General features: G+C 59.7%; 2 protein-coding genes across 7 annotated transcripts in view; one reads left to right on the top strand and one right to left on the bottom strand.

Annotated features, from left to right (window-relative positions):
• Window positions 1-55: 55 nt before the first annotated feature.
• On the top strand, window positions 56-1,438 carry NKX6-2 (NK6 homeobox 2). Its single transcript, XM_002807476.6, has 3 exons — window positions 56-648; window positions 773-945; window positions 1,058-1,438. Exons 1-3 carry the CDS (start codon window positions 243-245, stop codon window positions 1,313-1,315), a joined length of 837 nt encoding a protein of 278 aa, XP_002807522.2. The 5' UTR covers window positions 56-242; the 3' UTR covers window positions 1,316-1,438.
• A 1,346-nt stretch (window positions 1,439-2,784) lies between these two features.
• INPP5A (inositol polyphosphate-5-phosphatase A) overlaps window positions 2,785-9,116 on the bottom strand; it is a 262,671-nt gene continuing 256,339 nt past the window's right edge. For 4 of the 6 annotated variants that reach the window (XM_078346807.1, XM_035269558.3, XM_035269560.3 and 1 more), the window contains 4 exons: window positions 8,198-8,309; window positions 5,296-5,364; window positions 4,351-4,387; window positions 2,785-4,212 (listed from right to left, as the gene is read on the bottom strand). In XM_078346807.1, the coding sequence (XP_078202933.1) occupies window positions 4,157-4,212; window positions 4,351-4,387; window positions 5,296-5,364; window positions 8,198-8,309 (274 nt within the window). In that variant the 3' untranslated portion in view covers window positions 2,785-4,156. Of the gene's footprint in view, window positions 4,213-4,299; window positions 4,388-5,295; window positions 5,365-8,197; window positions 8,310-9,116 lie in introns of all 6 variants that reach the window. The other 2 variants (XM_008978944.5, XM_035269561.3) reach the window with 1 other exon arrangement.

Below are 9,116 nucleotides of genomic sequence, written 5' to 3'. Positions count from 1 at the left end.
CGCGCCCCGGGGGAGGGGGGGGCCCGTTATCAGCGCGTCCGTCCCGCGCGGCGCCGCTCCGACCGGCCCCGGAGCCGCCGCCGCCCGCCCGCCCCCCGCATCTGAGCCGCCCGCCTGCGCCCCGCGCCGCGCGCTGCAGCCGACGCCCGCCGGGCCGCGCGCAAACTTCCCGGGCCGGCGGGCAGGGGGCGGCGGCGGCGGCGGGGCCCGGATGGGAGCCCGGGCCGGCGGCGGCGGCGCCCATGGACACTAACCGCCCGGGCGCGTTCGTGCTGAGCAGTGCCCCGCTGGCCGCGCTGCACAACATGGCCGAGATGAAGACGTCGCTGTTCCCCTACGCGCTGCAGGGCCCGGCCGGCTTCAAGGCGCCCGCGCTGGGCAGTCTGGGCGCGCAGCTCCCGCTTGGGACCCCGCACGGCATCAGCGACATCCTGGGCCGGCCGGTGAGCGCGGCGGGCGGGGGCCTCCTGGGAGGCCTGCCCCGACTCAACGGGCTCGCCTCGTCCGCCGGCGTCTACTTCGGGCCCGCGGCCGCCGTGGCGCGCGGCTACCCCAAGCCCCTGGCCGAGCTGCCGGGGCGCCCGCCCATCTTCTGGCCCGGCGTGGTGCAGGGCGCACCCTGGAGAGACCCGCGTCTGGCCGGCTCAGGTGAGTGGCGGGCGCGGGGATTCGGGCGCGGGGGTGCAGGGGGCGAGAGGGCGGGTGCGCGCGGAGCCGCCGGCCGCTGACCCCCTCCCGTCCGGTCCCCTGCCCTCCCCTCCCTCCGCTGCAGCCCCGGCCGGCGGGGTCCTGGACAAGGACGGGAAGAAGAAGCACTCGCGCCCGACCTTCTCGGGCCAGCAGATCTTCGCGCTGGAGAAAACCTTCGAGCAGACCAAGTACCTGGCGGGCCCGGAGCGCGCGCGTCTCGCCTACTCGCTGGGCATGACCGAGAGCCAGGTGAAGGTGAGCGCGGCCGGGCCGGGAAAACGGAGCCCGCGTCCTGCGAACGTCCCCAGCCCCGGGCGCCGCTGCCCCGCGGCCGCCTGACCGCCCCGCCCGCCCCGTCCGCCCCCAGGTGTGGTTCCAGAACCGCCGGACCAAGTGGCGCAAGCGGCACGCGGCGGAGATGGCGTCGGCCAAGAAGAAGCAGGACTCGGACGCAGAGAAGCTGAAGGTGGGCGGCTCGGACGCGGAGGACGACGACGAATACAACCGGCCCCTGGACCCCAACTCGGACGACGAGAAAATCTCGCGGCTGCTCAAGAAGCACAAACCCTCGAACTTGGCGCTGGTCAGCCCGTGCGGCGGCGGCGGCGCGGGGGACGCCTTGTGAGGACGCGCGGGGCGGGGGCGAGTTTATTTTTGCAGAAGCCGGCAGCGTCCCCGGGGGGGCGCGGGGCGCGGGCCGTGTGTCGGGGCCGAGTCGCTTTGTATCATCAATAAATTATTTAACTGGTCCCGGTCGGAGCCGCGGCTCCGGAGCCTGCACCGCGTGTTTCTTCGTCTTGGACCTGGAGCTCCGCTGCCCCGGCTTCGCCCCTGCGGGACCCGGGCTTCCTTCGGGCGCGCGGCGGCCTCGGGTTCTCCGTGCGGAGGCTGCGGGCCCCTGGCCGGGGCGAGGAGCCGTGAAGGCGCGCGGGGCAGGGAAGGGCTCGGCCCGCGGGGAGGAACCAGCGACAGCCGCCGGGAGCCAGCGCCACGGAGCCGGGGACGGAGCGCGCGCCCCGCAGCAGGTACGGCCCGGGTGGATTCACACGTGCTGGCGGGGTCCGGAGGTCCGCGAGGGGCGGGTAAGCCGCAGTCCGCCCCGGGTCCCCGCAGGACGGTTTTCTTTCTTTGCTTTTCCCGCTTCGGGGCCACGTCCTGGTTGCTGCTGGACACCCGCTCGGCGGAGGCGCTTTGCTCTTAGGATTTTAAAAGTCCCCCTGCCCCGTGGCTGGGATCGCACCTGCCGCCCCGCTGCGATTCCACTCAGCTGGGGGAATCGAGTCTCAACTGCAGCGCCGAGGCCATCCCGCCACCTCCTGCTGGAGTTTTTAGCGGTGAAAGCAGTTTGTTTCAAACTAGGATCGGAAAGAGAAACCTGAACTAATTCTGCCCGCGGAGCGGCGGCGCCTCCAGGGGTCACGCGGTGCCAGGGCGCTGGAGACGCCCTGGGCAAGGCCCGCAGCGCCCGGCCGGGGGCTCGGGGGCTCCGTTTCCTATCCTGAAACGGTGACAGCTCGGCACGGCCGTGACACCGGCCGACAAAACCCGTCCGCCCTCCTGCAGCCTCTGTGGTCGAGGCTGGTCATCGCTGTATCTTAATGGGCGTGACTACTGATTTTTAATTTTTTAAAATTAAAAGCAAATGATGAAATATTTGCAGTGATACGATTTCTCTCGGAAGGCATTTTTGGAAGCGTTAAAGAGAAACGTAAAACGCTTCAACTTGGTGCGTTTTGTTGCCGGCTCTCGGCAGATTTCAGCTTTTTCTGCAAGGACGAAACTTGAAGGGCAGAAGCCACGCTTTTTTCAGCTCAGCTCGGAGCAGAGGGGCTTCCAGTGGGAGTTCTGAGGAGAGCAAAGCATTTATATAATCCCTTTTTTAAATGCTGGGGGATAAATCCTTTATCACAGTAGAACGTCCAAAAGGTTGTTCTTCTGAAGTGACGCTTGGTGTTTTGTGGCAGTAAGTGATAGAGTGAAATTCCAGGGTTTCTAACGAGCTCGATCTGAAATAAGAGGGTCTGCAGGCTGTCGTGACTTAGCATCTCAAAGGCGGCGGGAGAAGGGAAAGGAAGAGAAACAGCAACGCGGCACTGTTTTCACCATGGTCAATTTTATTGCTTAGGAAGCAGACCCTCAGAATGACCAACAGCCGAAAGCCGTGGGGCGGACTCCGTGCTGGAACTGTGGCCGCGGAGCCTGCGACCACAGCAGGGACACGGACAGACCCGGTCCTTCCGCCAGGAACACGTTCGGCAGCGGACCCCAAATCACTTGCAACGGTAGCGATTAGACAAAAACATCCACCTAAATGCCTTCGCCGGCCAGGAACTCTGTAGTGTTCTAAAGTAAAATCAATAAAACATACGTGTGTGTGTCTCATCAGCAGACTCTCCTCACCTTTTAATGCTGTACTTAGTGCTAGGAGAAAAATGTTTGCAACAAGGTTATTACATGGGTTGTCTGGAGCGGAGCATGGAGGAAATGTACAGTTCTGTTTCTCTTTAATATTTTTATATACAGCCCATGTTAAAAGCAATTTCTATTGGAAGCAAACTAGGCTATTTCTATTTCTCCCATATTACTGTTGTAATGTAGAATACTTGGCACCATGAAACAGTAACAAAAGACAGACAGACGGTTTACAAAATTCTTCAAAGTACACCCAGGCTAGCTATCAACTTCACATTCAGTTGTTAATGTTACACAGAAGAACGGATGGGCTAACGGGCTGCGCGCAGGCGTGCCGTGGGGCCGGTTCACCCACGGTGGCGAGCCCCCGTGTTCTTTACGAGTTTCTGTGCGGATGGACACACAGCTGAGCCCCCAGACGCCGGTGCTGCCTGCTGATGGGACTCTCTCGTGCATTCAGACTGGAAAGTACATGTATACGTTTGGTATACGTTTGGCATACGTTTCGGTAAGATTTATAAATTATTTTTAAAAAGTATATATTTATATATATTTATATATATAAAAATGGAAAGCAGCTGCAGTGTGATTCAAAAACCATGTGACACGGCCCAGAGTCAGTGCCTCAGGAGGGGCATCGGCACAGACAGACTCCCAGGTGTGCGCGGGGCCACGCTGCCGGCTGGCAGAGGGAGTGCCCGTCTTGGCTTCCCCAGCCCCTGGACGCACCTCCACCTGGCAGAGGGAGTCTCTGGACACGGGGGTCTCCATGCTGGAGAAGCCCCTCCACTGACAATCATTAAAAACTGAAAACTGTGAAGTGTACGGTACAGACCCTCTTTGCTGTCTATTAGAGTTTTGACAACCGGACTGTGACTTATTTAAAAAAAAAAACAATGTTTCTACTTAATGTCACATGAACAGACACGACAGTGAGGTATGTGAGGCTGCTCCGGAACGTTCCGGAGTCTGAAGCGAAGTGTGGGCTGGTCGTCTGTCTAGCAGGTGGCGCTCGGGCGGGTTCTTGATGCAGCTTTCAAGAGTGCGTATTCGGTTACGGCCACAGGGAGGGCTCACCAAGGGTCCTCTCGTGGCGCTGGCATCTCTTCCCTGTCACGGAATTGGTAATTTGTTACGGGAACAAACGCACCAGGAAAAGCTGTGGAAAAGCTGAACTGGGGGAGGAGTCATATTTACCACCATGTCACTGTACGACACAACACTTGTGCACACGGGCGTGAGGTTTACCTGCCCCGGGCATGATTCGGAAGGCCAGGAACACGGGCTGCAGCGGGAAGAGAGGAGGGGGTCAGCACGGCACACACAGGACAGCCCAGTACACACCACCGCCTCCCGTGACACCCCTGACCCTGCACCTCACAAGGGCAGCCGGGAACCGGGCCACGAGGAGCCGCTGGCCTGCAGAGGCAGCTCAGTCCTTGTGCACAGCCACGGCAGAGCAGGAGTAGGGGTGGGGGGGCCCTGTAAATGTGGAACTGGAGCTGGGCCGGCCATGAGAGGTTTTACAAGCAAGGTGTTATTTCCGGGTTAAAAAATCAGTGCAGAAGCTGATCTAAAAGAATGGCTAAATAGGCCCCAAACGAAGTGGGGAAGGAAGACACTCCCGTCCCCGGCTCTGCTGCACCGGGCAGGTCCGGCATCTCACCAGGGTGTCTTTGGGGCTCACAGCTCCAGGCCTCCAACATGGAAGGAGCTAACCCATTTAATTGGGCTGAAAATGAGATCTGATCTGTCTCCCGTCAGAACTCTCCTGTGAGGACTCTCGAGGAGCAGTCACCTGGTTGAACGATCTGCGCCAGTGCTGCCCCACGGCATGCGGTGGGGAGCACCCTCACCCCTGCGCCTCGGCTGACGGTGAGGCTGCCCCGAGAAAGCCATTAAAACTGCAGCTGCGTGTTTGCAAAGCAGAAACAGTCAGCTGTCAACAACACTTCTTTACAAATAGTAAAATCACGTGTTTTACTGTGACTAGTCATTTCTGCCTTCTTCCTGCTTGCCCACCTAGCTTTTGGTATTTTATTAAAATCAAATAAAAGCAGACCAACTTGGCCTAGTCTGTACAGTCAGACCAAGAAGACCACAGAGCAGGAGAGGAGAGATTGGCCAGCCCCCACCCACCCGCCTGCCCTCGGGCCCCAGGCCATCCCCGGCCCCTGGACCTGTGTACGTCACCTTGTGGTCTCCCATGCAGACGTTGGGCCCAATGTGGTCATAGGTGACAACCTTCTCCTCGCTCTCTGACTGGAAAGGGGAAACAGAGACAGGTGGGTGTGGGGAAATGGGGCGCCCTGGGTCCATTGGGCAGCTGACTGGCAGGAACCTCAGGATTTTGTGGGTGCAGAGAGATGTGGGGGTCAGCCCCTGCATATACCTCCTCAGTCTCTGCCACCCACCCTGCCTGGCTCCAAGAGAGGCCAGCCCATGGACCAAAGGCCGTGGTAGCCTGGCAGTATCTCTGCACCTTGGCTCTGGCCCTTTCCTCCAGGAGGTATCTGCCTGTAGGAGGGGTGGCGTGGGGAGCCCTGGGTGCTGGCCCTGCTCCCCAGCTCCCTCTCCCAGATGTGCTCCTGGGGAGTTGCAGGGGACCCTGTCCAAAGCAGTGGGTGCACCCTCAGCTCTCTGTGCAGAGAAGTAGCCCATCAATTTCCCATTGTTCCACTTATATTTGCTCTAGACTGTTCTATTAACCCAGAACTCAGTGTTCAAATGAGAACAGACACCGAATTCCACACCACTACACACAGCAATCTGTGCACAGTAATTAACGGCTGTGTGTGCACTTCCCGGAGAGCGCCTGTGTCCTGGGCGCCTTGGGAAGGGGCTTGCTGCCGGTCACCACTTGCTAGGACTGGGCTGGAATTTTATATCCGCAGCTGGAGCATCTGAGACTATGGAGTTAAAACTGAATTATCTTTAATGCAGTGGGAAACTGAAGGTCAGATATAGTTTCCAGCATGGTCGCCCGCCAGGAAGGATGGAAACAGCCTCCGCGCCGCACGCATGAGCACCTCCCAGTCTCTCCGGGCAGAGCGGCGGCTCCGCGGAAGTGGGGAAACATTCATCAAACGCAGCGTGGTAATTTACAAAGGCAGCATAAAATTGTGGATTTTCAACTACATAATCTTTGGACAGATAAACAAATTACGGCAGGCGCAGGCAGTATGCCGCACACCTCACTGAACCCTCGTCACGGAGGCTCCTAGGCAGCACCGCCCGCCCCCGAGCCACGTTTGGTGTTTCAGGGATCTGGAGGCAGAACGGAACTTGGTGACGAGGTGACAGCGCGTGTCATGATGGATGAGGCTGTGGAGCACGCCCAGCACCCGTCTGCTTGGCCTGCATGCCTGCTGCCCACTGGGTGGCCCCTCAGGGAGAGCCTGTCCAAACTCCGGCCCCAGGCAGCGTGGGCTGTGGCTGTCAGAGGCCGCCAGCTGTGCCCTGTGAGGCTCCATCCCCATCTGAGCATAAAGCGTCAAGTCTTGAGTCCAGAGAACCGGAGAGGCTGTGAGCGAATGGAATACAGGCCGCAACGCTGCCCTGCTCTGAGCTGGCAGGTGGGAGTGCCCACCATGTGCCACCAAGGGACTGGTGTGCCCACCGGTGAGCACAGCCAGAGGGTCAGGGGCGTGTCCACAGCCAGGCTCCAGGCCAGGCCCACTCCTAGGCTTTCAGGCTGGCGTACCCACCCCCTACAGTGTGGGAGCAGATGTGACAGGGTGGCCAGCATGCTTTCCTCAGTGATGGGCACAGGCCCTGCCCACAGGCCAGAGGTGCGGCTGTGGAGGAGCTGAGCTGGCTGCAGACACCACGAGCTTCTGGCCAAGGGGGTCCCTGCCTCTAGCCCAGGCTCCCGCCTGGCAGGCTCCTCCTTACAGCACAGCCAGGGACTAAGTGCAGGCTGTACCCAGGGTGCTCCAAAATGTGGGAAGGAACGGAAAGGAGCCCTGTCTGGGGGATGGAGCCATGTGGTGGGGCCAGCAGGGCACGTCTCAGGGAGTGGGCTGCAGGGGGGTCCCTGACCTGCCGAGGTTGCACCTGTACCCAGGGGCTTGCTGTGCCCGGGGTCTGGTCCCATCTGGCACAGGGACACAGACGGGCAGTGCAGGACAATGGGATCCTCACACGGCTGGTGTTGAAGCAGGGGGCTCCTGTCCCTGCTCTGGGCCTGGGATGGTGAAGATGGGGGCAGAGCCCACCAGGCTGGCAGCGGTGCCACCAGAGTCTCCAGCCTCCTTCCGATTGGCCACCCGAGTCACGAGCAGAGGCCCCAGCTCTGGGTTTGGGCATGGCTGTGGGTCCCACACACTCCGCAGGGTCCGTTATTATCTGCATTTCACTTTCATTGATGGGTTGACAAAACCAATTCAGATATTGATTCTTCTGAACACACTTCTTGTCTATTAAAACGTGGGACTGAAAGATCACAGATTGGCCGGGCATGGTAGCTCCTGCCTGCAGTTCTAGCCCTTCAGGAGGCTGATGTGGGCGAACTGCTTGAGCCCAGGAGTTTGAGACCAGCTTGGCCAACATAGCAAGCAAGACCCCATCTCCTTTTTTGTAAAAAAAAAAAAAAAAAAAAAAAAAAATTTATTAAAAAAGAAAATCACAGGAAATCTGAAAATTTCCCAAGACCCAGGTCACCTCCTGAAAGTGTCACCCATTCGTTTTTCACTTATCAAGCCTCCAGATGAATCTGGCTCTGATTTACAACTTAGGGAAGCAGCTTCAGACATTTCCACCATGTTTACGGCCTGAGCTCCCGTGTGCACAGAGCACGTTGACTTCCAAGGATACGACAAACTACGATTTGAAAACAGCTCCTGCTGACCTCGGGTATGTGTCAAACTCAGGACGCCGGCTGCTCGTGGCCCAGGAACTCAGCTCTGCCTGCTGCTGCCCTAGCCCCAGTGCTGGCTTGGAGGTGACTCAGTGCTGGGGTGCAGCTCACTGCCAGACGAGGTCAGGGCCCAAACCTGGCAGCATTCCCCGCCCCCCAACCGGGTGCCCCCACCCCCGGGCCCCGTCACCAGGGCTGGGCTGGAGCAGACCCAGGGCCGGGGCAGCGTGCACTCACCCTCAGCACCAGCTCCTTGGCAGACGGGGACATGAGGATGCGGTCACACCAGGCCGGGCACCGGGTGTTCATGTACTGCTCGCCCTGGCGGGCGTCCTCACTGTACGGGTAGCTGGGGAGACAGGAAGGCAGAGGTCAGCCAGCCAGCTCGGGCCGTCACTGCGCCAAGTCTCTCCCAACACACCCTAGAACGGCCAGTGCTCCCCGGGGAATACATACACGTGTGGAAGTTTCTAGAACCAAATTCACAATTTCAATGCCATGTCAAACGTTTTCCTGTGAGACTAAATTTTGGTCAGCACAGTATCTTTACTTCAGTCCTTCCTTTACCGCATGGAACCGTCTATCGAGATTTGGTTTTTGTTGGTATTTTTGAACATGGTCTAAAGTATGACGAAAACCTACATGGAAACAAAATGGCCCCAGTGTCACCTGGTCCCAGGAGGCTCCCCGTGACCTGGCCGGCTCAGCTCAGCTCAGCCAAAAACGCCTCTAACTGCAGGCGGCCCTGGCGTGTGTCACACGCGTCTCCACCTCGACCAACCTGTGGCCGCTGTCACCTCGAGGAGCGTCCAGGTGCTCAGGCTGTGGCCTTGGCTGGCAGCTGTGGTGGAGTGTGACTGTCCCTGACAGTGCCTCCCGGGCCTGCCCATGCCCTCTGAAGGTCTGGGAATGGGGCTGGCCACGTGCCACTAGCCCCAAAGGGAAGCCCTTCACCCACACAGTGCGTACGTCCCGCACCGCCCGGGGTCTGCTGGCTGCGTCTCTGCCACCCACCACCAGCCATGGGGCAGCTCATCCCCACCTTCACACAGAAGAGCAGTCCACACACACGTGGGCTGATCACTGACCCCCGGCCCTGGAGCCTCGTGGCTGCAGTACCCACCACCTGCCCTGTCTGTAGCATGCAGGCACAGTT

Source organism: Callithrix jacchus, chromosome 12, assembly GCF_049354715.1.
Source record: "Callithrix jacchus isolate 240 chromosome 12, calJac240_pri, whole genome shotgun sequence".
Classification (NCBI taxonomy): domain Eukaryota; kingdom Metazoa; phylum Chordata; class Mammalia; order Primates; family Cebidae; genus Callithrix; species Callithrix jacchus.
The sequence above is the reverse complement of the archived record's forward strand: the minus strand, read 5'-3'. Positions and strand labels throughout refer to the sequence as shown.

Bases quoted from the DNA above. Each gene is read 5' to 3' on its own strand.
- NKX6-2 (XM_002807476.6), top strand. From the start codon at position 243: ATGGACACTAACCGCCCGGGCGCGTTCGTGCTGAGCAGTGCCCCGCTG. The intron at 649-772 runs GTGAGTGGCGGG...CCTCCGCTGCAG, and splicing joins CCCGCGTCTGGCCGGCTCAG to CCCCGGCCGGCGGGGTCCTG. The intron at 946-1,057 runs GTGAGCGCGGCC...GTCCGCCCCCAG, and splicing joins TGACCGAGAGCCAGGTGAAG to GTGTGGTTCCAGAACCGCCG.